The sequence below is a fragment of the Saxophila tyrrhenica genome (genome assembly GCF_035928015.1).
Source record: "Saxophila tyrrhenica strain CCFEE 5935 chromosome Unknown scaffold_21, whole genome shotgun sequence".
NCBI lineage: Eukaryota > Fungi > Ascomycota > Dothideomycetes > Mycosphaerellales > Extremaceae > Saxophila > Saxophila tyrrhenica.
Genome location: NW_027041753.1, coordinates 187,448 through 211,684, shown reverse-complemented (window position 1 = coordinate 211,684; position 24,237 = coordinate 187,448). Strand labels below are relative to the sequence as shown.

The following is a 24,237-nucleotide window of genomic DNA, read 5'->3' as shown; positions in this document are numbered from 1 at the left end:
CCTAGCTGCCTTTGGACTGGCAAGTGACCCGCAAATGCCCATCACACGGAGCACTTGGTCAACGCTAACCACCCAGGCCACCAGCATGCCCAACGCCTGCATCCCAGCCTCTGGGGCCTCACGATCGCGCTCGAGCGCAACGACCGCCGCCTCCTCGACCAGTCCCGAATCCGACTATCCTGAGCATCAGCCCTGCGAAGCTGTAGACGAGCACGATCCCTCGAGCGCCAAAGCAGAGACCGAGCCAGAAACGGACATCCGCCGCATCTCCCTACATGTAGAAGCAACGTCTCGCCAACGCATCAAGATCCCTGCCAAACCGCCTACCTTAGCAGGGACCCAGGCTTCAATTCTCGCCTCACGCCGTGGCGCCGTGAGCCGTGAACCCCTGTATTACGACATCGACGGCAAGACGATGACGGATAAGGGCTGGCTATCGCCCGTGGGATCCAAAGCCTCGACGCCGCCGACTGTGAACCCGGAGGTGAGAGAGAAGCTGGAAAGGGCTGGGCCGCACCAATGCTTCACGGTGGGCCGGGGGTGTGGGTGCTTGGAGGCGGTTGAGCGGGCGGACGAGCAGCTGGACACACTGGAAGCATCGTTGCAACCTCGAGGCGAAGGGATAGAGGGCAGTGCCCACCCTCCGTCGGCTGCTGTGTCGCCCCTGAGGTTAGGCCATGTTCCGGCACTCTTGGGACCGGTCAGCGGATGCAGCGATGAGGCTTCTCCCATAGATTCTGGTGGTAGGGCGGACGCTATTGACAGCAGCGTCTGGCCACGCCCAAGCGTACGCGAGCATGGCATTCCAGCCACATCCGAGCGACAAGTCTCTACGAACGACAAAGATCTAGGCATAGCCGACCTGTTGTTCCATGACGGCGCATCGGCAGATGGGGACGTGAGTGAGCTTAACTTGGACTCTGCACCGGGACCACGTAGCGACAGCGGAGACCGAACACGGAGAGGACGTACAGCGAGAGCACGCGTGCGCCGAATAGTTGCAGCTCGGAACCTTCCTCATCACCAGGCTCAAACAGACCAGAGGAGAATCTATCGCACGGCAGCAGTGATGTGGACCGACTCCAGCACACCCTCAAGCTTCTCTGGCAAAACCCACTCTACACGGATCTCAAAATCACCACTGGCAACTACGACTTTTTCTTAGTCCATCGCTGCATCATGGCCGCCCAATCGCCCCACCTCTCCCACCTCGTCAAAGACCACGCTGTCCCCGCCTCATCGAGCGGCGGTCAGGCGGGTCATGTGCTCGACCTAACTCCCGCAGACCCAGACGCCCTCGGCAGCATACTCCGGTATCTCTACACAGGCCTACTCATCGTACCCACCTACGCCGAAACGACACTCTCAGGCCCCGACCTCGCTTCCCTCGCCATCCTCCTCCCAATAATCGAACTGACAATGGAATATCAACTCCGCGACCTCCTCCGCGAAGCGAAGAACCAGTACTGCTGGACCACCTGCGCATGGCCTACGGGCCATCCTCTCCTTCTCGCCGAAGCGTTCGTCGCGACGTTCAAAGAGGAAAGGCTGTGGGAGATGCAGCAAGCGACGCTCGGGTGCACGTTAGCGTTCGCTGAAGAGCTCGTGAGCGATCAAGATGTCTACGACTTGCTGCTGGGCGCGGGGGAGCCGCTGAAAGTACTAGTGGTAGGGATGAGTAAGCGCATGCTGCGGGTGGAGGATGATGTGGATGTGTCGCCTTGCGTGATGAGTCGGGGGGATCGGAAGAGGGCGGCGAGGGCGGAAAGGGCGGCGAGGCTTGTGGCTACATGTAGGTTTGGACATCTGAGGAGGGTCTAATTTCTTATCGCGGGGGTTGGGGAGGTGGCGGTGGCGGCATAACGACGAGAGGGACTGCGTACAGTGATGTGATGGGCTCCATGGCCATGCCAATGGAGGCGATGGAGGTATGGAGATGATTCAGGATCACTACCATTCATTGGAGGTTCTAAGGACGTGAGTTCCATTCAGTACGTCGACTATTTGAAGCTAAAGCTAGCTATGTGCTCTTACGATGACGATGGTCTTTCAGCAGTAGCAAATACACCATATGTTGTTCCTCCAAGATCGTTCCGACATTTCTCTCTTCTCCCTTGACCTCCTGGGGATTAGCAATACTGCTCAAGAACACTCTGCAACCCCTTCCGCAAACCACTCTTTCCCGCTCCGTGATCTCTACCCCGCTGACCTTTGGCCTTCTTCACACTCTCAAACCCATCTCCCAACTTCCCTCCACAGGCCGCGAGCTCCTTGCGCAACCGCTTCTTTCTCTCTTGAAGTGAGGCGACAAACTTCTCATGCTGCGCAACATGGCTCCGCTCCATCTGTTCCACAAGCTGTACACCGCGACGCTGGTAGTCCTCCACGATGTCCGTGACAGCAGTCTCTTGATCGACCAGATGGCGAACGACTCGGTGAGCGACGTTGACGAGCTCGTCGAAGAGATTCATTTGGTGCGGGAGCAGAGCGTTGCGCCAAAGACCCAGATCGGACAGAGCGCTCGCTGCCTGGCTGTCCTGTGACGAGGCCTCGGAAGAAGGGGCAGTCGACAGGCTTACTGTCCGCTTTGCACCACGAGGAACGTGCTCTGGCTCGACGAGGGTCTTGTCGGGATCATCTACTTCTGCCTGCTTCGAGTTCCGCGTGTGTGCAAGTTCATCAGCGGAACGTCGTAGTTGCTCGATGAAGTTGGAAGAACTGCCGAATTGGAGGCGCGGCTGCTGGGAGTCTGACAAGTTCGTGAATGGATCCGTTTGCAGCCTCTCAGCCTGATCTTCGACCAGCAACTTGCCTTTCAAAGTTGTGCCGTGGGAGGTAATCGCTCGTGAGTGCTCTTCTGGCGGCGCTGGACGGGGCTTGATGTTGCTCGAGATTGGCTGTTGTTGAGCAGAAGGCGGTGCGAGCATCTCAGCCTCTCTGATTCTCGTAGGCCTGGTGGTGGCGTCCGGCTTGCGAGCAATGACGGTGTCAACATAGCCAGCATCAGAAGAGACATTGGCCTGCTGGGAGAACACCTCAAGCACAGTGGCCTTGCCATCCACAACCATGCCATCTGGGATTGGACTGCCAAAGATGTCGACCTTCTGCGAGCCTTGGGATGCGTGCCAGCTGGGCTTTCGTGATGGATGATTGGCAGCTTTGGTCGTGATGGCAGTGTCTGGACTCAAAGTGCCAGACTCATGTCGGAGCAACGGGGCGGCGACACTACCCGTGGTTCTACGCTTTTCATCGTCCTCCGTTGCAGCAAATCTTGTGGTCCTCTGCACTCGTTTCGAGGGCGGCTCGTCAAAGAGAGAGGGCTCTAGCTTCCGCTTGCCTCGCATCTCAGTAGCGCTTCCTGCGGTAGCGGTCGTGCTAGGAACTCCAAGCTTGGTCGATCTGATGGGAGGCTGCTCCATCGCAGGCTTGGCTAGTTGGGCTTTGGTAACATTCGATGCTCTCGGTGATCGAGGCTTGAGTTTCGGAGGCGGCATAGCTTGCTGTGAAGCTGTTGGCTCAGTGGTCTTGGCCAGCTCTGCGGCTTCTTGCTCGTCAATAACGTGTGTTGTGTCCTCGAAAGCTTCGATCGACGTAAAGCCATCGTCTTCCTCGTCCGCGAGTGGCGGCAAGGCTGTCTGGTTCGCGCTACGATCTGTAAGACGCACGGATGGAGGCTTTGCAACAGTCGGCTGTACCACCGGCATGTAGTCTTTCTTCATGAAACCGGCGAGTGCATCTTGAACGTCAGTAGTCACGTTCTTCATGGGTGCCGGCTTCTCCATCTTCGCAGGTCTCCCGCTCGCTGCCGTCGATGATGGACCACCAGTGGGTCTGGCTTTGCCCTTCGCCGGTGCCTCTCGAGGTGGGTCGGAACTGCGATCTGTCCAGGCTGACCCAGGAGGACTCTCCTTTGCAGATGACCTGCCCTGATTCATTGGGCCATCCTTGTTGAAGCCAATGATGACCGCCTTCCTCGTCGTATCTGGATTGACGAAGCCCGCTGAATGCGGTGCTGGAGTCTGCTCAGCTCGCAACGGAGGTGAAGACCTCATGACTGCTCGAGTCTCCGCGCTGGGTCTAATCTGCATTTCGGCATTTCCAGTAGCGTGTTGTTGAGCTCTGCGGAGAGCAGGCGGAGAGATTGAGCTACGCTCAGATGATAGCTGATCAGGAATGACAATCGCATCGTCTTGGCTTGCACCAGGAACTGACCGTGGAAGTTGCTTTGTAGTAGAGCGAGATTCCGCGTTGCTGCTCTGCTCACGCATGGCAGCGCCTTTCGCTGAGTTCGCCCCCGGCCTCTGACGCTTGTTGGCGGCTTTGTCGCTAATCAGGGGCCCGTTCGCCTTTCGCTGATCAAGCGCCAGCGTGTCTTCGTCGTAATAGTGCAGCACCTGCGCTTCGAAGTCCTCCAGTGTCTCATCTCGCTCTGCGACGACCACAGACTCATTCTCCTTGTCTTCGTCTTCGTCAGCGAGCAGCTTCACTTTCTGCTTGCTGCCCGGTACTTTCGTAGCTGCTGGCGGTGGCTCTTCGCTTGCGCGTCTCATCCTGTTCCTGACTGTGTTGCGCGTAGACGCACTCGCAGCTGCGGTTGCTTTCGAGGGTGGTTGCTTGGTAGAAGTCATCTTGGCACCAGAACGAACATTATGCACTTGCGCCTGTGCGGCTCGCGAACCACCGGGTGCGGCTTTCTTCTGGGGCTGTGCGGCTCCCTTTCCTTTTGAGGGCCGTGACTTCTTCGCTGGCGGGGGCGAGTCCTCGTAGGAAGACTCGGAGAGGTCGTACACTGCGTCTTCTTTCGCACCACGCTTCGGCTGAACTCTTCCAGTAGTCTTCGAATTGGCCAAGGCCTTTGACTGCACAGAAGGCTTCTTTAGACCAGAGTTTCCGGCGTCAACGTTGCTGCCGCTCGGACTAGATGTCAGAGCGGCTCTTTTGCGCTTCGACACAGCTGCTGAAGCGTTGGAAGACGAAGGTGCGTTATGAGCGGCACGACCCTTTCCTTGCAACGGCACTTTCTTGGTGGCAGCAGGCTTCAGCGTTGCCTCGGGGCTCTTTGCCTTCGGAGCCGATGGCTGCGAGCCAACATGATTAACAGAAGCCGTCGCCTTCTTCGGTTGCGTGGACAGCGCAGTCGCCGCGGGTTTGACCGAGGTCGCAGTGCTGGGCGTCGCGCTGGATAAACCTTGTCTTGCTCGAAGAGCATCCACAGCAGATGGTCGACCGGCCATGACTGGAGCTGGCGTTGCTTTCGTGCCGGTGATGCTCGGAGTCGGCAGCCCGCTAGGCTTCTGCGCTACAGGTCGCGTGTCAGATTGCTGTGTCGGTTTTGCCTCATGAGGTGTCTTCGAAGTGAGTGCGGTTTGCTTCTGACTGCGCTGGCTCGCGCCTGGGATGTTGTCTACCTTATGTCAGCTAGATTCAAGCACAAGTGTGCAAGTACTCACATGCGCTTGACCGGGCCTTTCTTTGCTGCGTGCTGTCGCCAGTCTCCTTCTGAACAGTAGCGCCTCTTAAAATCAGCTCGTCTATAGCACCCTGCGCGATCTGCTGAGCGCCGTCCTCGTTGAGGCTCTTGGGACGCGACTGCTCTTCTTGCGGAGCTTGAAGGTTCTGCGAGTCGCGCGCTACTGTTGCCTTCTCCTTGGTCAATCTCTTTGTCGCGTACGGGCTGACGGCGTAGAGCTCATCGTCTTCACCGTCTTGCTCGTGTAGCCGCTGTGGTGGTTGAACGGCGCCGCCTTGGAGAGCCTCAGTTGCTTTCGGGTACGAATCCTCCACGATCTCAACACGCTCGTCGGCCGCGGGTGGTCGCTGCGTATCCAGTGGTGATGACTCAGCCCCCTGGCTAACGTTCAGCGCTTCTTCACTCCGAACACTGCTGATCTTAGGAGCCATGTTAACACATCGTGAACAGGATGCTTATGCGGGGTGGTTGCAGATGAAGTGAGGTTGAAGTAAGGTCCACGTGCGGGAGGCAACCGCAAGGAAGGTGCAGACCAACATGGGCTGCACTTTCCTCATGGACTGCGCAGGCTGAAGACCTCTCGATCTTAATATTTTACAAGAATACTTACTGCTACACCATCTGCCTCACGAACTGATCCTCTTCTTGCAGTAAGTGATCCTTTGCCTTGCTCTCAGACACCCGCCGCTTCTCTCGCAGCCTTTCATCATCTCCGTCACCGTCGCCTTCGTCGTTACCACCATCTGTTAACGTCCGCTCACCATCACCAAAAACCTGCTTGAAGAAGTAATCATAGCTCAGCCACACAGCCTTGAAGATCGCCCCGAGCAAGCTACGAAGCCAGGTAGGTATTCTGCCCTTGTCATCTGCGAACATCTTCCCCAAAGCAAAGATCGCTGCAACAATTGGACCCCATACCGCGAGAAAGATGTACGATCCAACACGTTGTCTTGCGGTGGTGACAGTGTATGACCTGATGTTGAGCAGGTAATCCTGGTACTCGTACGGCAAGCCCAACTCCTTAGCACCATCCGTCATCAGCTTCAGATACCGCGCCGAAGGCTGCGCGTAGCTCATGTCTGGACGCTGGAACCGACCACCATCTTTCGGCGGAGGCTCATTTGGCGGCACCGCTGGCGCGAACAGTGTGTGCGCCTTGAACGGGGGCAGGGTTGGGTTCTGCGGCACAGGCGCGTCCGGCTTGTTGAGCGGCAACGGATGGCAGTCTACTGTGATATCGTGGTATGATGCGCCACCGCCCTCCGTCGCGATGATGTGCGCATAGTCTTCAGCCGTGACCTCGTACACCACGCCTATCAATCCCTTGTGCCATCGGTCTTTGTGGTATCGATCCTCCTTCGCGATCAACGGCGACTTTTCGTTCTCGGCATTTGGCGGCGGGTCATTGTCTGGATCTCGAGTACCTGAGTTGGCGAAGCACGGCTCTGCATACGGTATTCCAGGCAAGTCGAACGTCAACCGCAGCGTCGGAACCTGAACATTGACCTGCGACAGCGGCTTGATCCCTCGATCGCCTCGGAATTTCTCATTCGACAAGTTGGAGCCATAGCCAAGGTAGAGATATGTTTTGCGGACGGACTCGGGTTGTTGCAGATGATTGAGAAGGTCTTGGGGAACACCGCCGGGATGTGTAGCAGCTTCGGAGGGCAGAGATCGGGCTGAGGTGTGATCGGTCATACATGAGCTTCGTTTGGTCATCGTGGGTATTGTGCTGCGAATGGCTGCTGCCGATGCCTCAACTCGAGCAGTCCCTGAGTCTGCCATTGTGCTTTGTTTGATCTTTAAGTAAACGAACGACGCAACAACAATAAACCTAATACTTCTCTTTGACCCTCTTGCTTATCAATTGACCTCTGGTCGACATTCGGAGGCGGCCATATTTTGGCCCGAAGCTCCGGAGACATTGACGACACCACTCGGGGAACGACAGCGACTGCACTATACGACGGAATCTCGTGACTATTGTGCAGCATGGCGCCCGAGCAGCCCACCGCGACCGCGAATGCCAACAGTTCGGAAGAGGCAGACCTCGCGAAGGTGCGCACACCGTGAAGGCCAGCCCCGACACATCCATCTAACGTCCAACGCACAGGCCTTCCAGGAGCTAGCTAAGGGTGAACGTACTGCTACTGCACTCGAAAATCAGCTGAACAGCATGGAGGCGCGGATAGAGGCTCTGTTGGCACAGGCCGAGAGAGAAAAGCAAGAAATGGAGCAGATGAGGGCGGCGGGCGAGAGTGAAGGGTCTGAGCAGGATCGGGGAGGGAAAGAGGATGCTTGAATGGATACTGGTTCTATGGAGCCGCGATAGTAGACCAGCGTGAGATGGTTGCAGCTGTTCGGCCGTCTCTTGGGTGCAAGGAGGAGTGGTGAGATCGCCCTGCGAGGGAGCTGTCATGTTGCCTACGACCACGCGTTGGATGACCTCCGTCAGCCCGGCGCAGTGAGTTGGAGTCATGCCGAGCGTTCGGCGGACGTGTTCTGGGTCATACCACCACGACACCGACTCACCCACACAGTTGAAACTGTCTGGCCTACCTATCCATTGCTGTTTGTCTCCAATGGAGCCCAGCTCTGGAAGGGACGCGTGCCACAGCACAAATGATCCCGAGCGCGGCTGACCAATTTCATGCTCATATGCAGACACTTGCTCGGTATCGTAGCAATGAGTAATGGAGAGGTTGACTGTATTGAATGAATCATGCAAACAATTTGCCCCTTGGATGTATAAGGCACACTCTGCGTGCCCTTGGGTTCAGAGATTCATTCCAACTACCTCATCACTCCAACATCTCCATTCTAGCCCGCGTACTAATACAGCAGTCGATACGAAGCATCGACTATCGACTACAACATTCAAAACGTCACCTCCGTCCTCCATGGATGCCCGGCGGTCGGACGACAATGCATCTGGCTCAGCTTTCCAACACCATGTAACAACGTTGTATGATTTACCTCCAACCTCGTACTTTAGCTGGAGGCCTAGAAGTGCGCCCCCGTCTTCGCAACCTGTTCGGCCTGCTGATGACGAGCAGTTGCACGCTGCTGTGCATCGTGGTCGGTCCGGAATCCATCCTCACTTTCTCGCCACCTGGGAACAGATTAAGGGCAGCGAAGGCATGAAAAGACGCGACCGCCTTCTCGCCATGTCTCCCGGGACCAGACAGGAGACCACTGCTAAGTACAATTTTGACGTAATCCACATAGCATCCAGCGAACGTGTTCACGGCCTGGACCCCTTGCTCCCGATGCTTCAATCTTTATGGGTCGGTGATGTCGCCCGGCCGCAAGACGCACCGCTATCTAAGCAATATCGTACTGTTCGCAAAGTGGAGACTGGCCACAACCCCGGGCCGAATCGACTGCTTACGGTGAGCCAACGGCAACCTTACTACGTCCGTGGCGACGAGGAAGCGCCGGTATGACGGCAGTCCTCTATGCTTGGCGGTCCATATACTGACCTACATTCTACTAGCCTACAAATGCGTGGCTTCAGACTACCTGCAATCCCTTCGATGGAGTGCTGGTGATTGTAGCCCGTTCCACGCCAACGGAGATTCTGCAACAACGCGGCTCGCAACATGACGCTCCCTTACAGATTGGACACACGGCGTTCTCTGAAAGCATCATCGCTACATGGAAAGCTTGCCATAATAGCAGCACACAGCCCCGGAATGATGAGGCCACGACATGGTTGTTTAACGGCTAAAAGATTGCGAATACAAGGTATCACACACTCGGCCCTATGCGCAGGTGGTTGAATTACGTCGTCGTCGCTAATTTTCGGTACGCATCGGACATTAGCATCATGCTCCGGTGTCTGGGATCGAGACTATGCGGCACGCATTTTCCGGCGTGGGGTGATACTGGCAATCCGCACCAAGCCTTTGCGCTCGGGTCTTGGTAATTCCCACTGTTGCTTGTACAGTGAATGCGTTGACATGTAAGTAGGCCTTACTATGCGCTGTTGGGCCTCGAAAGTTGTCAGGATATCGTCTTGGTCTTGATTCAAGGCAAACTGGAACTCGGTCACAAAATTGTGAAGTCTATCACGATCTTCCAACCCACGCCGCAGCCAAGCGGCAAAGGCTACTACGACATGTCCGACTGGCCAGCTCTCCTTCTCGAGATCGACGATTACAAGGAGGAGTATATCGTCGAATCCGACAAAGGAGGGATCACTTATGACGAAACCGGGTTGAATCGTCCACCGCTGATGAACAGTTGGTGGGAGTCCCTCAATACAACACCGCCGAATGCCTCATGAGATGCGGGTCGGTTTCGTTCGAAGAGCCCGTCCCTATGAGACACTGTGGAGGCTGATCCCCGTCTCGAAGAAGCAGGACTGGACTTTGATATCATTCACCAACGACAGTGACCTCGAGAAGGCTGTTGGTTAAGGGAGAACCGTTATCCAGGAGCAGCTTCTCGCCACTGGCGATGCAGTTCAGAACGAGCGGGCCATGCCGTTGTAGCCTGTTCTTTGGGCTCTCACCTTGTCGTCCTGCGGTATGTAGCTGCTGAAACTAATCTGCCTGCGAGTAATACGCGGTTCCCTGCGCCAACACCGCCGATGAGGCGGTGACGTGCTCTACGATTGCTCATGTTATATGATCGAGGAGTTTGCCGTTTTGCGAGGACCGCATAGTCTTTCAATGCCTTCCGCCTGAATCAAACATTAACGTCTAAATGAACGTTACATTAGCTCCGGGTGCTCCCGTGCCAAGCATACCCAAAAGTTCGACCCACGCTAACAATTTGAAGATTCAGTCTTCACCAGCACCTCAGCTGCGCCAGACGTCCTACAACTTCAATCAGATCCACACGAAGTCACAGCGGCGGAAATAATAGCGCTGCTGACCATAAAGACGGACCGAGCCCAAAGCCAGCGACACAGCCACAGCGACACGGCCAATAACTTCCAGCATGCCCGGTATACCTAGGCTGTCCCTCGTGGAGGGCTCATTCGAGGAGCTAGCCGGAGAGCTCGCAACATATCTGGACAGTGTGAAAGGTGAAGGTTCGAACGTTGCCGGCGATATCAGTCCACATCTTCAAAGCGCAGAGAAGCAGGAGGAGGGACAACAGACCGACAAAGATGCCGTACTCAAGAAGCTGGTGACTGCGAGCTCTGTCTTGAACTCTGCCCCTGAACGCGAACTTCAGGCTGCCTACAACCTCCTCATCCACCTCATCTCCCAATCACAAGATCCGGAGAACTACCTCCCCCCAGTCTGCCGATACTTGTCCTCGCCCATCACCTCTTCACCTCACAATGGCACCGGCATCGCGCTTGGCATACTGGGAACGATCTTCAACGCTGTGCAGCCGGACGATGAGACACGGTACTTCGTGCTGTTATCGATTGTCAGCGTGATCAGGAACTCTGGCAACTACGACACACTAAGGCCGCAGCTGAAGAACCTTGACGGCTGGCTGCAGGAGTGGGAACTGGAAGATGACCAGAAGCGCAAGCTGTACCTCGCAGTCTCTGACGCGGCAGCTGCCACGAACGAGGCAGACGATAGCTACCTCTACCTCATCAAGGCTTTGCGCACCCTCCAAAGCGACCCGTCATCCGCAGAGGCCCGCGAGTTGTCAATCAGAGCACTTAAAGCAGCTGTGCAGATCGAAAAGCACTTCGACTTCGAGGATCTCACCGCTCTGGACAGCATCCAAGCATTACGCAAGAGTGATCAGACGTGGTCTGAGATCCTTGAGCTTTTCAGCTCGGAAAGCTACGAGGATTTCCAAGACTTCAAGGAGTCCAACCCGTCTTTCTGCTCGGACAACGGCCTAAACGAAGACATCCTCGACCGCAAAATGCGTTTGCTCACTCTCGCATCGCTCGCAGCACAGGCATCTTCAACAAGAACGCTGCCTTACAGTGCTATCGCACGAGCTCTCAATATCGCAAGCGAAGACGTTGAGATTTGGGTCATCGATACCATTCGCTCCGGACTCGTGGAAGGCAAGCTCTCGCAGCAGAAGCAGGAGTTCCTCATCCATCGCAGCACTTACCGGGTGTTCGGCGAGAACCAGTGGCGGGAGGTCGCGAGTCGTCTGGAGACGTGGAAGGGCAGCCTGGTGAACGTGCTTGCCGTGATCCGAAGTCAGAAGGAGGAATTCGTCCGTGAGAAGGAGGTGGAGTTGAACGGCTCCGGTATCCAGAGTGGCCAGGGCTACAGGCCTGATCGAAGGCAGAGGAACGCCGCTCCGGCTGTGGAGGTGGAGTAAACGGAGCGGCAAAGAAGCGGCATTTGTTTGAAGGCATCATGGTTCATGTGTCAGCGCAGGAGTTACGGGGGCATGGCAGCACCTGGAATGGTGTGACATCTGAGGGCGGATACGACATGAAGACTCCACCTCGAAGCAGGATGCAGTGGTCATCAGTGGAGCATGTGATCTGTAACGAAGGGATAGAAGACCTACAAAAGCCAAGCTTCAAATGCTACGAGACTGGCCACAGAACCACCATTCACATCGTTCGACGGGCGTGTTTCCCATCTCTCCACTTCGACCCACTGGTGTTACCAAGGCCCTAGAACAGGTTCTCGTGGTGTACGGACAGCGAGCTTCGTACCACTGGGCATCTGTCTGGTGACTCTACTTGCTGGGCTACTTATGCATGAGATGGTGGAGGTCGCGAAGCTGAAAGCTTCCTGCTCGTCCAAGCCAGGACATTCAAGACGATAGGGAGATCGGGTCTGAGTTGTCTCTGGGCCATGCAAGCACAGTCGGTGCGCTTACACACATTGCATTTGAAACAGATCCTGTCTTGGAACGCCGGCAGCTCAAAGACCATCGAGGTGCGCAAGTGCAGATTGTGTGGTGTAAACCGCCACCTTCCAACGAGTACCATGACTGTATACCTCCGTTCCCATATCAAGTCTACTTCACCACTGCAGCAGCGGCAGTAGCAGCTGGTCCTGGGTTTCCTGGACAATTTGCACGCCGCCTGCAACGAAGCGGGACCATCGTGTGGGACGACAGGACCGATTCAACGTGTCAATATCATCTTGAATTTTACCTCGAACCACTTCCGATGTGCTGTCCTGCGCTCATCATCAGTGAGAAGAAAGCATCTACCGGACTCAGGCCGGTCTCGCGCCTTCTCTCTTTACCTGGCAATGGACTGGAATTATTGTCGTCGATGGGCCGAATTGGGCACATGATGACCTTTTATGGGTAGTCCTTCCTCAACACACCGACCTGGCTAAAGCAAAAGCGTTCGACCAGCACCGTCAGCCGCAAGACCATTTCAGGCACGAGGAACGTGTGACACGGTCTCCGAACTGGGCGTACACAATGAAGCAGCTTAGGAGATTCTGGGTGGATGGGGGAGGCGGCGGCATGGAACTGACGCTCGCCTAGTACAACAAGGACCCTGGCAGACCCGGAATTACCCCTGTACCACGGTTGCACTATGCCACAGGGTTCGGCGGAGTCAACTGGCCACTCGGAATTCCGCCAGTGGGCACGGTGTCTGAAGATGCAGCGATGACCGGGACTTCCGATGTTGAAGCGCTGTTCGAGGAGCCCTTGCCATCGAAGGATCTCCGATGCGAGAACTACACCGATGTACACGGCCTGGTGACGACCAGTGTGTGGAAACCGCAGCTCTCGAAGAAGAGGCCTACATTCTCATTCACCCTGTACGTCTCGTCGGACAGTCAGGCACTTATTCCAGAAGCACTGTTCAGGGCCTTGAACAAGGAAGGGCATGCTTGCGGACTGGCCCTGGACACTTTCTGTTGTCAAAGACTTTCCCGACATCGCATCCGCGTTTCGGTATCATGTTCGGGCTTCCGTGCAGCGTACCACGCATCGCACGCTGGAGAGAGACAGCTGCGTGCGTATGTTGGTGACGACAATTCAGAGACGTAAACTTCCCAGGCTAAGTAAACTTCCCGAGGAGATCTTGCAGCTTATAGTGACGGAGCTTTCGCCGCCCGGGATACCAACGTACTGCCGCCGTCCTTCGAGACCGTTCCGAGGCGTGCTATGTTCCTCGACGCAGCGCATATGAAGACTGGACCCAGACTGGTGTACTCTAACCACGAGCCGGCTTTTAGTAGAGCAGTTGGCTCGACCGGCTCCAATGGCATCACCCACCTGAGCCACCGGCCAGACACCGAGTTTCTATACAGGCACTGCGACACGCTTGCCAACACGCCAAACCGTTGGTCCTGCGTAACCGACGAGCTGTGGACATTGTGGACGCTCTGCAGTCCTCGTCCCGCAACGCTCAGCACTTCAACTGCGCCGTATATTCCATTGGCCATTGCCAAGAACCCCCTATCAACCTATTTGAACGGCCAGGTTCCGTTTTGCTACACGCTGCATGCGGATCAGCCTGTCACGCCCAGCAAAATGACCAACTTGCTGCTAGACACAGTGCCATGGGCAATGACCCTTACGGATCTTAAATCCGGACTCACGGTGCCATTTCGCAAATGCAATCTATGTCAGTTAACGACCCAGTACTCGAGGCGTACGACTGGTAGCATGCTCAAACAGTTCAAAGCTCCACCGAGCCGTGGAATGATCAGCAGCCCCTCGAGACACTGAGGCCGAACGTCGTAAGCGAGAAGGAGTTCTACATCTGCTATACCGGCTTTTGAGAGATGGGTCATCCGTCACCTAGCGTCGGCAGGTACCGCATCACAATGCCTGCTGAGGTTTCAATCCCTTTGCGGACATACGGCGAGGTAGGGGCGTTGGAGGGACCGTTCAATTTGCCGCCGATGAAGGTGTACTTGGACAGACCTGTGGACACTACCTATGGGATGCCGAATTGACAGCGTGCTCTCGGTCGTAGGGCGAAGGAAAGCGATATTGGTGTACTAAATCGTCGATCCAACAGCCTCGAAGTATGACAACATGTTCACTAATTCTCTCGTCCCCCAAAAGCCCTCCCAACCCCTTCGACCCCTCAGGCGAGGTGACAGTGAAGCCGGCCAACCGAGCAACATCTTGCAGTCTTCTCCGACCAGAAAGGCCCCATCACTCTCCTCAGCTGGCCGTCATTGTCTGTGAGAAGGAAGGGTTGCTTATTACACGGCTCACTCTGACATGGTGGACTGGGCCGCTTTTCATGTCGACGGGCTTGTCCGTACCCTCGCCCATGTCCCCCACATCCCACACCTCCTGCAGCCCAAAAAGAAAGAAAAAGCATGTCCCCGGAACTCTAGTCCGCCCCCCATTTCCCATAAGAAAGGCAGGTCTGAAATAGCCCGGAGCTATCCTCCCAGCACCGCGCCCAACGTCGCGCCATCCGAAGAGGCTCAATCACCGAGCCGCGAAAGGAAGGGAAAATCAATCTTGCGCATTCAAAGCCCCACCCTTAGGCAGAGACTTCCGGCTAGTGACCTCACTGCAGTGGAGGAAAACGATGCAGTGGGCGTTGTGTGTGATCTGTTCTGCTGCGCTTTTTGGTTTGAGTTTGTATTTTTCGAAAAGAAGAGGGAAGAAAAAAAAAAGAGCCGAAGAGAAGGCGGAGGGGTGAGGTGAGGTCGTGCGTGCCAAGGCTCACGTGCTCGCTTACCTTACCTTGCCTCAGAAAGGGAAATGGAGAAGGCACGCAGCGAACGTACAGTACTAACGACGACGAAGAATCAATGCCTGGCCCCATTCACCTGCGCCCCATTAACCTGCTGTTGCTGTTGCACCCTCGCCTTCCCCCCAGCATTCCCACCCCCATCCGCCACCTGCGGCACCGGCATCGGCATCGGCGGCGGCGGCGGCGGGGGTCCATAAGCCCTCGGTCTCCCATCAAGCCCCTCTTCCTCCTCCGTATCTTCATCATCATATTCGACTTCCTCATCATCCTCATCGTACTCTTCATCCTCGTACTCGCTCTCCGTCTCGCCCTCCAGATCGTCCAACCCGCCCCCATGCGCCGGCGCCGCGCCCGCGTAGCCACCGGTCTGCATAGCGCGGCAGAGTTTCTTCAACTTCTCGTTCTCCCGCGTCAGACGGTCGAGCGCTTGCTGCGACTGGCTGCGCTCCTCGGCCATCTGGAAGATGTTCTTATTCGTCGCTTCCTGTTTACGGGTGAGGTTGAGGTTCTCTTTCTCCAAGCGTTTGGTCTTTTTCGACATCTCCTCCATTTCTTTGCGGAAGGTGAGGAAGAGGTCGTTGCTGTTGTTCAGCGTGTCTTCGACCTGCTGGGGGGGTCAGTCAGTTATCCAACTAGTCAAATATCTCATATCTCACGTTCGGGATTGGGGAGATGGGAAGGGGATGGGCAAGACACACCGCGGCAGGAAGGATAGAAGCACGTACCTGCTTGAACTTCTCCACATACACATTCAGCTGTCCGCGCAACTCGCTCTCCGTCTGGCTGAACGTCGACACCTGCTTCGTCAACTGATTGCTCTTGCTCAGCTCATTCTCCTGCGCGCGCTTCAGTTGGTCGTGGCGCGCGATGTGGTACGCAATCTCCAGATCCTTGGTGCGGACGAGCGACTGGAACTGCAGCTCCCGCAGCTCGTACTGGTGCAGGAACGAGGTGAATTTCTCCCGGAACATGCGGTCCTGCTCCAGCTCTTGCGTCTGCCGCTCCGGCCGGCCGTAGGAGAGGACGTCTTCCACGTCGTATACCATGTTCTCCAGCCGCTGATGCAGCTCTTCGTTCCGATCCGCCGACGTCTCGCGCAAGTCTCTTAAATCCTCCTTCAACTTCTTGTTCTCCCGCGTCAACTCCCTGCTCAACTTCTCCAGCTTCTCCTTCAACCCCCTCTCACGCGTGCGCTCTTTGCCTACCTCCTCCTTCTCCTTCTGCAGCTGGTCCCCTCTCTTCTTCGCCTTGACGTGCTCGCGCTCCACTTTCTTCATCTCGCTCAGCAGTTCGGTATACTTCCGCTGCACAGTATCCAGCTTGCTGTTGTGCGGCTCCATCGTATTGAGCAACTGACTCAAATCCCGATTCGCCTTCTTCACCTCCGCTTCAATCTCCGCCGCTTCGTGCGCATTCTCCGTAGACGAAGCTTCCAGCTGCGAGATCTTCGACAGTAAAGCCTTATGCGCATCGGCCGGGTCATTGCTCGCCGCCGCTTTCTTGCCCTTCGCCTTCCCTTTCGCAGTCGCAGGCGCAGCGGTCGATGGAGGAGGTGGAGGCGGCGGCGCAGTCGAGGCCTCAGAGGCCGATGCATCTCGACTGTAATCCATCGGTGATGTAGGAGAGTTGTGCGAATTGCTCGATGGGAGGGGGTGCTGGTTGTGGCTCGCTACGGCTGCCATTGCATGGTATTATGGGTTGTTGTATACTGCAGAAAGCCAGCCCAGGAAAGCAATGTGCTACTGATACGTCGCTGTCGCCGTTGTGGTGGTGATGACAGAGCTTTCGTGGATGCGTGACCTTCGGGATGGAAGGGCGAATGTCACAGTTTTGCGATCGCCTTGCTTGGCACCGCTCGTCCCGTATCGATGTCGCCGCTGTTATGTCCCTCAAGAATGCCTGTAGTCGTCCTCGCCGTGCTGTACAAGCAATAGAGTCGAGAAGCAGAGCGCCGCCGCCGGAGACCGGAAGTGTAGGTTCGCCGCGCAGGAGGTGGAGTCTCTGGATTGCCTTCCCGCAAGACTTTTCACCACCACACCCTCTGTCAACTGCGGCAGGCCTGGCGTATGAAGCTGGTGGGTTTGAAGTGGTAGCTCCCGAGTACGAATATCAGACTGTCCTCGAAGCCTTCATGCTGCTGTGTAATTTACTGTGCATGAAGAGAGCAGATGCAGTGGGACCAGAATGACAGCTGCACTTCTCATTGGCTGAAGTATGGACGGCATCATGGAAGACCGAAGGCATGGGGAGCAAGAATGGTCTACCTGATGGACAACGAGAACGATCACGGCTACTGCTGAAATGAAGCTGAAGACGGTGACACTTAGTCGAGCAGAGAATACCTCCCTACCTTCCTATGAACCACAAGCAAGCAAGTACACGCATCAAAAAGCAACCTCTTTTTCTTCATGATCCCGCAAAAGCTGCACGCACATCACCCATAGCACTCCCTCGTTAGAAGCGCCAGGCGAAAGGTGAGAATCCTTCCATGCATAAAGCTCCCAGATGCCACCCCCTGTTCCCTTCCGGTCCGTAATCTATATTGGTATCATCTGAAAAGCAATAGCAAGCAGAAACGCCTGGCATTCATGTCTCCCACGTCCGGTATGGTGTTGCCGGGATGCAGCTGATTCTCAGCCGGTGCCGGCAGTCGTGGGTGCTCCGAATGCAAGTCGCTAGAACGCCCGATGAAACACATGCATGCAGGATCGCTTTTCTGATGATCGTTGGTGAGGAGAAGCGGCTTCCGTGACCGCTGAAGAAAGTATCCCGTCAAAGAGTCCGCCTAAAGTTCAACGCCATGCGAAATCCGTGACCGTTGAGCAGCGATATCCGCCCAGCTCACAGAAGCCGGAAAGTTGTCGTAAGTCCGTCGTGAAATATAGGCCGTAATCTGCTCAGTGCTCGCTGTTGTTGAGCAGAGAAGATCGCAGCCCGTTGCCACGCTGGAAAAGGAGACTGTCATGTCCCGACGCCGCATGCTATGCATTTTCGGTCGATGAAAGTCAACGCTGTCTATCATGCTGATCTGGGTATCGTTGTTGTCGTGTGTCGCACGCTCGGTCGATCTGCCGGATCGGAGGAGTCCGATATGAAAGAAGCATTCGCGCCAAAAGTCGTAAGGAAAAGGGAGGTGTTGGTATTGGGTAGCGGTCAAGCAGACCGCTTACCACCAGCTCTGGCCACCGCCACCGCTGGGGTTGCCGTAACTGCCTCCGCCGTAGCCACCACCCATGCCGCCGCCTGGAGGACCGTAGCCAGCGCCGCCGCCGTAGCCGCCGCCACCACCACTGTATCCGCCCATACCCATGCCCATGCCGCCCCCGTACTGCGGGCGCTGACCACCGCCATAGGTACGCACGTCCTTCATGGCAGAAGAGCCACGGCCACGACCGCCAGAGCGGCCACCGCGACCTCCACCGAAGCCGGAGCCCTCACGAGCGATGCTCTCCAGGAAGCCGGGCACCTCTTGGTTGGCCTCCTTCAACAGATCGATGAGATCGCGCACGACGCCCCTATTGCCGCGGTTGAAGAAGGCTGTGGACATTCCAGTGTTGCCGGCACGCCCAGTACGACCGATACGGTGGACGTAGTCGTCGATGTCGGTGGGGAGGTCGTAGTTGACAACATGTTTAACATTCGGTATGTCCAAACCTGGCTTGTGAATTAACATGCTGTCGACACAGAGGAATGATTTAAAGGAAAGGGAGTGGAGTTGAGGATAGAGGCGACTCAAGCCGGCAACAGCGAACGGCGCAACCTTCTCGGAGCGGAGTCGTTCCAAGAATTGCCCAAGTGACTGTCACCAGCTCGGGGCTGTTTTGTCGGTGAAAGAAGGGGGGATGAGAAGGGAAGGAGAGGCGGCGATGAAAAGGGATACGTACCACGAGCGGCAACAGCCGTAGCCACCAGAATCGGGCAGCGAGCGTTACGGAACATCTCCAAAGCCCTCTCACGCTCGCGCTGGGTGCGATCGCCGTGGATGGAGGTCGCTGGGAAGCCCTGAGCGATCAGGAAGTCGGAGAGGGTGTCGGCCATGCGCTTGGTCTCGACGAAGATGAGGGTCAAACCCACACCATGCGTGTGCAGGATGTCGAGCAGCACGCTGCGCTTGTCGTTGTCTTCGACGTATTCGACCTTCTGCGTGATGTTCTCCGAAGTGGAGCCGACACGACCAACCGAGAGGAAGATGTACTCACGGAGGAAGTCGCGGGCGAGCATCTGGATGTCGCGGGGGAAGGTGGCCGAGAACATAAGCGTCTGGCGGTTGTTGGTCTGCGGCATGTCTTCACCCTCGACGATGCGGCGGATCTGCGGCTCGAAACCCATGTCAAGCATACGGTCAGCCTCGTCCAGCACCAGGTACTTGATGTTGGCGAGAGAGATCCGCCCTCGTTCTATGAGGTCAACAAGACGGCCTGGGGTGGCGACGAGCAGGTCACAGCCACGCTCGATCTGACGGAGCTGAGAGCCGATGTCCGCACCTCCGTAGACGACGCAAGGACGCACCCAGGAGCGGTACGCGAACTTGCGAGCCTCTTCGTGGATCTGGGAGGTGAGCTCACGAGTGGGAGCGAGGATGAGAGTGGTGGGGTAGGCCTTGCGCTGACGAGCGAAGCCTCCCTGCTGGGGCGCCGGAGCAGCCGGGCCCGTCTGGTAGGCCTGAGACAGGATCGGGAAGAGGAAGCCACCAGTCTTGCCGGAACCGGTCTGAGCACAAGCCATCAAGTCACGGCCGCCCATGACGATCGGGATGGAGTACTTCTGGACCGGCGTCGGCACCTTGTAGCCGGCGAGATCGATGTTGGTGAGGAGATGGTCGTCGAGCGGTGGGTTGGTGAAGGTGGTGACGGCCTCTGGCACATCCCGACCGGAAGCTTCGACTGGGATGTCGTCGTACTTCTCAAAGTTGATGCCGGAGGTGGCCTTCGCAGGGTCGTTGGGAACGCCGAAGAGCTCACGCTCGACACGCGGGTTCGCCGGGCCTGGCACATGCTTGCCGTCTCTCCACTGTCCGTCTCCTGAACCCATGGCCGAGCGACCACCGCCGCTGCCGCCGCCGCCAGGTGCGCCGTACGCGTTACGATCGAAGCCGCGAGGAAGCTGAGGCGAGTTGTCCCAGTTGCCGCGAGGGGTGAAGGCCTGAGCAGCGCCCCAGTTGCCCTGGCCGCGTGGTGGTGGTGGGCCGCCTGGGCCGCCGAAGCCGCTGAAAAAGCAAAGTCAGTCACGTCCATTTTGGAGAAGGTGGGAAGTGTGGATGTGTGCTTACTTGGGTGCCTGCTGGCCTGGTGGTGGTGCCCACGCGCTGCTGTTGAGGCCGTTGGCCATCGGAGGTGGTGGGCCGCCGTCGAAGCCGTTAGGGGCTCCGCCTGGTGGTGGCGGACCGCCGCGCTGCCTCATGTGCGGTGGGATGTAGGCCGCTTTCTCGAAGCCGCCGTTCTGCTGGGGAGCCCCGTTCGGAGCGTGCTGCGAGTCCTTGAGGGACAGTCCGTTCATGTTGAGGTTGTCAGCCATGCTGCTGGTGTTCGCTGGTTTGCTGGGTTTGCTTGGTTGGTTGAGTGAGTGACACCGGTCGGTGAGGTGAGGTGGTAGGAATGTCGTGAAGTGCCTCAAATGCAGTAAACACCCGCAAAGAGACAAGGAACGACTATGGTAAGTGTTTGTGGTGTGAGGAGTAGTTGTTGTTGAGAGGTGGTAGTGTTGGTGAGTGACGAGGAGGAAGGCGCTGCACAAATTTTAAGATCTGCTGGCGGAGCCTTTTCGCGCTAGTCGGGATCTTCCGCCGATTGCTCCTTCCTCGACTGAGATCGGGCGGCAAGCAATTGGTCGGGTCACGTGTGGAGAACTTCGGAGCTGGAGTCGTGAAGAACTTGGAAGTGGTAGGTAGGTAAGCGTGAATACTGTCGTTAATCTTCACTGCTGAAAGCTATCTGCATTGAACTGCACATGCATCACAGTCGTGAGCGCTGGTCTCTCCTTCAGACTGCCGTGAGCTGCTGTCCACGCGCCTTAGCCTTGAAGCGCTCATATCCCATCCGACTGTCCGTCAGCAATAACCTCCTCAAGCCACACGCCTCAAACATCAAGCGCTCAGTCTCCCTCCCGCCGCCCATAGCACAGTCCCCATCATACCGCCCAGCAAGAACCTCAATAATCGCCCCCTCCATACTCCTCCCCACTACTATCCACATCCACCTCCCCCAGCAACTCGCGATCCTCCTCATCCAGCTCGCCTTCTCCACCACCGTCCTCATCGTCCGGCTGCACATCAAACCTCTCACCGCCCCTCCCCGTCCCGCTCCTATGCCTCTTCACCTGCCTCGCCCTGCCGTCCTCGAACCCGTCCTGACCTACTGAGACGGCCTTGACAGCGCCGCTGCGTCTGCGCGGAAGACCCCAGCCTTGCGCGCGCATCTGCCGGCGCCGGAGCATGACGCGACCGGGCTCGGTGCTGTTGTCCCAACGCTCCAGTCTTCTTCCCGCCCTGTTGAAAGCTTTGGCAAGGCTCCTCGCCTCCTCGCCCAGATCTTCTGGATCACCTTGCGTCGGCGCATGAGCGTAGCCAGCGAGGTAGACGTGCGGTCTCCGGGTTGCGTCCTCTTCATACGCCGTCTCGAGATTCTCCCTGCCCTTCAGACGCCAGTCGTCGTCCTTGTCGGCACGCTCCCTCGCCTTACGGGTCTTGATCTGCTCTTCTTCGGAGTCGTAGTCGGCGGGCGTGGCGCTGATGCGCTTCCAGGCGCGCAAGATGGGACCTTCCAGCTCGCGTTGCGTGCGGGCACGTTTGTGCACCTTGCGAATGCGGCGGTCCAAAGTGTAGTCAATCTGTTGCTTCCTATGCGACATGATGGCGGATTGATGTTGCGTGACGCCGCGATTGCGTTTCTGCGCTTGGTACGAAGGCGTTGGTACATGGTCGTGAAAGGAAGATGGCATGGTAGAGCTTGGGGCGATGTTGTGGTAGCCTGGTGTGGTCGGTTGAATCAGCCCTTCGTTCACGAAATCGAGCGGATTGTTCGGGAGTAGACGGGGCTGCTGTGTGCGGTCTGTGGAGTTGGGTGCGGAAGGGTCTTGCTTGTTGCGGCGCCAATTACCTCTGCCTGGCCCTTTCTTGAGCATGTCGCCACGAGGAGGTGATGTCTCCGACATCATGTCATCGTTGTTGAGAAGGTTGTTGATCCGCATATCGCCATTTCCCTGGTAGCGGTTCGCCGCTGGAGAAGGAGACCTCGTGTAGTCGCTCGCAGTCTCATGCTTGAAACTAGATCTTCCAGCGGAAGTGTGGGTATAAGCTGGCATGCCTGCTTCGCTAGCTTCATCTTCCGAGTGCATGTTGTTGTTGTTGCCTCTGACACTGACCAAGCCTTTCTCCTTTCTGGCGCGCTTCAGTGCTGTCATTGCTGGGCTTGGTTCGCTGGCCAGGATTGCAATCCGTTCGTTGCGCTTGACGGCACCATAGTGCTTCTCGTCCTCGGTGTCGACGTTCTCCATAGCAGCCTGCTCTTCGGTGAGGCTCTCGAGGGTTGGCACTTTGAGTGGAATGAGATTCCTCTCCTCGTCACCCTCGCCATACTGACCTGGTCCGAATGGGTTGCGCTGGGTGTCCTCGTGCCCGAAGTTGCTCTCCAGATACCACCAGATAAGCCACAGAAATGCTTTAGCTCTGCTTTTGCTGCTCAGACTCGGCCTCATGACCAGGTCGAAGAAGTCTCTGGGAGCAGGGAAATGGACTTCGCTGATCTTTGGTGCAAACTGGCTCAACACAAATATGAGGTTGACAGGGTTGGTGCGTGGTATCTTCGCGGCCTTGACCTCGTCAAGGGTGTTGGGCTGCGGGTGGTCTTCTGTGGCGCCCTTCAATATCGACTTCAGCCGCGGAGCATCCTGCAACTGCTTGTACGCATTGGGGTCTTGACGTGCTTGAAGTGCCGGTATTGAGTGATATGTGCGTAGCTGTGCTCGCATCTCCGGAAAGACTAAAGAAGGTCAGCATAGCTTCTCTTGTATGATCGAATGTAATACCTACAATTCAGTGTAGTGTTCATCCTGCCCACATTGACCAGCAAACAGACCATGGCCATAGCCAGAGCACCTTGGGTATCCTGCAACAGCTTTTCTTTCAGAATCTTACTACACTTGCTGCTCTTCGCCATTGCATCGATGTAAATCTCGGCGAAGGTATTGCCCTGGCTGCCGTCGCTGCATTTTGTGAAGCACTTCGTCTCGTCACCGAACACGTCGCAGAGAAAGTCATACTGTATGTCCACACGCCAGAGCGGGACACCATCGTCTTTCTTCAAGTGACGAATCTTGTTACCAGAGTACACCGAAGAGACACTGCCGCTTGCGTTGCGTCTGGTGGATGTGGTCGTGGAGGTATACATGGGCTCGTTCCCAGCCTGTTCGTCAGTCTGCGCCGCATCTTGCGCATCAGCAGCGGGGCCTTCGGTATGGCGAGGAGCTGTCGGCGGTGGTGGCATAGCGGTGGATGCTTCTGGCGGTGGTCGAGGAGGTGCTGGCTCGTTTGGCGCAGGCGCCAGGATGTGGGAAAGGCTCATGTCGGGCGAGATTGGTGTTGGCTCAGACGGGCATTTGCATGAACCGCATATGTCTGGTCTCGGGCTGTCGCATTCTCAATGCTGACACCTCCTCTTGGCGCAGCAGTGTGTCGACATGCTCTGGTGGTTCGTGGGTGCGATCGCCTGGTGTGCGTTCTTTTGTGCAAGTGATTGAGGTGTCATGAGCTTGAGCTTGCGTTGGAACCTGAAGTGGAAGCGGCCAGAGCGGCCGGTGATCGGCATGCCGCTCCGACGGTATACGAAGCTTATCGAGCTAATATCGAAGCCAGCATATAATCCTGCATCTTCTTATGACCACGTACCTTTATTCCAAACAACTGCTTTCCATTCATTGTCCAATCTTTCTGGACTCATGAGGGTACTGTACTTGGACGTCTAACTGCTACAGTAGTACGGTGGCAGGTGGGCTGCTTTCATCCTGTTACGTGGGGTTGTTGTGATTGAATCCGCCAATTGGCATCCCTGTCCATTCTAGTATCAGCAGTTTGTATCACCTCGCGCACATGCATGAACTCGGATGGTGACATGTTATGATTCCGTCCAATGCTTCCCGGCCGCTGAGACCGATGTACTTCTGATGCTTCTCATGAATGTCGTCGCTTTCA

The 24,237-nt window shown here is 56.6% G+C and overlaps 10 protein-coding genes across 10 annotated transcripts; 5 read left to right on the top strand and 5 right to left on the bottom strand.

The window, feature by feature from the left end:
* Positions 1-85: 85 nt before the first annotated feature.
* Positions 86-1,821, top strand: LTR77_010201 (uncharacterized protein; the record flags this gene model as incomplete). Its single annotated transcript, XM_064807424.1, has 2 exons — positions 86-898; positions 940-1,821. The coding sequence occupies 2 exons, from the start codon at positions 86-88 to the stop codon at positions 1,819-1,821; spliced, it is 1,695 nt and encodes a 564-aa protein (XP_064654438.1).
* A 308-nt stretch (positions 1,822-2,129) lies between these two features.
* LTR77_010200 (uncharacterized protein) lies at positions 2,130-5,901 on the bottom strand (the record flags this gene model as incomplete). Its single annotated transcript, XM_064807423.1, has 2 exons — positions 2,130-5,404; positions 5,451-5,901. 2 exons carry the CDS (start codon positions 5,899-5,901, stop codon positions 2,130-2,132), a joined length of 3,726 nt encoding a protein of 1,241 aa, XP_064654437.1.
* Positions 5,902-6,082: 181 nt separating this feature from the next.
* Positions 6,083-7,255, bottom strand: LTR77_010199 (uncharacterized protein; the record flags this gene model as incomplete). The annotated part of the gene is made up of 1 exon (XM_064807422.1): positions 6,083-7,255. One exon carries the CDS (start codon positions 7,253-7,255, stop codon positions 6,083-6,085), a length of 1,173 nt encoding a protein of 390 aa, XP_064654436.1.
* A 207-nt stretch (positions 7,256-7,462) lies between these two features.
* Positions 7,463-7,772, top strand: LTR77_010198 (uncharacterized protein; the record flags this gene model as incomplete). Its single annotated transcript, XM_064807421.1, has 2 exons — positions 7,463-7,528; positions 7,584-7,772. The coding sequence occupies 2 exons, from the start codon at positions 7,463-7,465 to the stop codon at positions 7,770-7,772; spliced, it is 255 nt and encodes an 84-aa protein (XP_064654435.1).
* A 598-nt stretch (positions 7,773-8,370) lies between these two features.
* LTR77_010197 (uncharacterized protein) lies at positions 8,371-9,200 on the top strand (the record flags this gene model as incomplete). Its single annotated transcript, XM_064807420.1, has 2 exons — positions 8,371-8,910; positions 8,967-9,200. The coding sequence occupies 2 exons, from the start codon at positions 8,371-8,373 to the stop codon at positions 9,198-9,200; spliced, it is 774 nt and encodes a 257-aa protein (XP_064654434.1).
* Positions 9,201-9,299: 99 nt separating this feature from the next.
* LTR77_010196 (uncharacterized protein) lies at positions 9,300-9,758 on the top strand (the record flags this gene model as incomplete). The annotated part of the gene is made up of 2 exons (XM_064807419.1): positions 9,300-9,394; positions 9,443-9,758. 2 exons carry the CDS (start codon positions 9,300-9,302, stop codon positions 9,756-9,758), a joined length of 411 nt encoding a protein of 136 aa, XP_064654433.1.
* A 659-nt stretch (positions 9,759-10,417) lies between these two features.
* On the top strand, positions 10,418-11,728 carry LTR77_010195 (uncharacterized protein; the record flags this gene model as incomplete). Its single annotated transcript, XM_064807418.1, has 1 exon — positions 10,418-11,728. One exon carries the CDS (start codon positions 10,418-10,420, stop codon positions 11,726-11,728), a length of 1,311 nt encoding a protein of 436 aa, XP_064654432.1.
* A 3,380-nt stretch (positions 11,729-15,108) lies between these two features.
* Positions 15,109-16,663, bottom strand: LTR77_010194 (uncharacterized protein; the record flags this gene model as incomplete). Its single annotated transcript, XM_064807417.1, has 2 exons — positions 15,109-15,657; positions 15,779-16,663. 2 exons carry the CDS (start codon positions 16,661-16,663, stop codon positions 15,109-15,111), a joined length of 1,434 nt encoding a protein of 477 aa, XP_064654431.1.
* A 1,556-nt stretch (positions 16,664-18,219) lies between these two features.
* On the bottom strand, positions 18,220-20,567 carry DED1 (DEAD-box ATP-dependent RNA helicase; the record flags this gene model as incomplete). The annotated part of the gene is made up of 3 exons (XM_064807416.1): positions 18,220-18,707; positions 18,938-20,259; positions 20,323-20,567. 3 exons carry the CDS (start codon positions 20,565-20,567, stop codon positions 18,220-18,222), a joined length of 2,055 nt encoding a protein of 684 aa, XP_064654430.1.
* A 633-nt stretch (positions 20,568-21,200) lies between these two features.
* Positions 21,201-23,611, bottom strand: LTR77_010192 (uncharacterized protein; the record flags this gene model as incomplete). The annotated part of the gene is made up of 2 exons (XM_064807415.1): positions 21,201-23,029; positions 23,080-23,611. The coding sequence occupies 2 exons, from the start codon at positions 23,609-23,611 to the stop codon at positions 21,201-21,203; spliced, it is 2,361 nt and encodes a 786-aa protein (XP_064654429.1).
* Between the last annotated feature and the right edge of the window lie 626 nt (positions 23,612-24,237).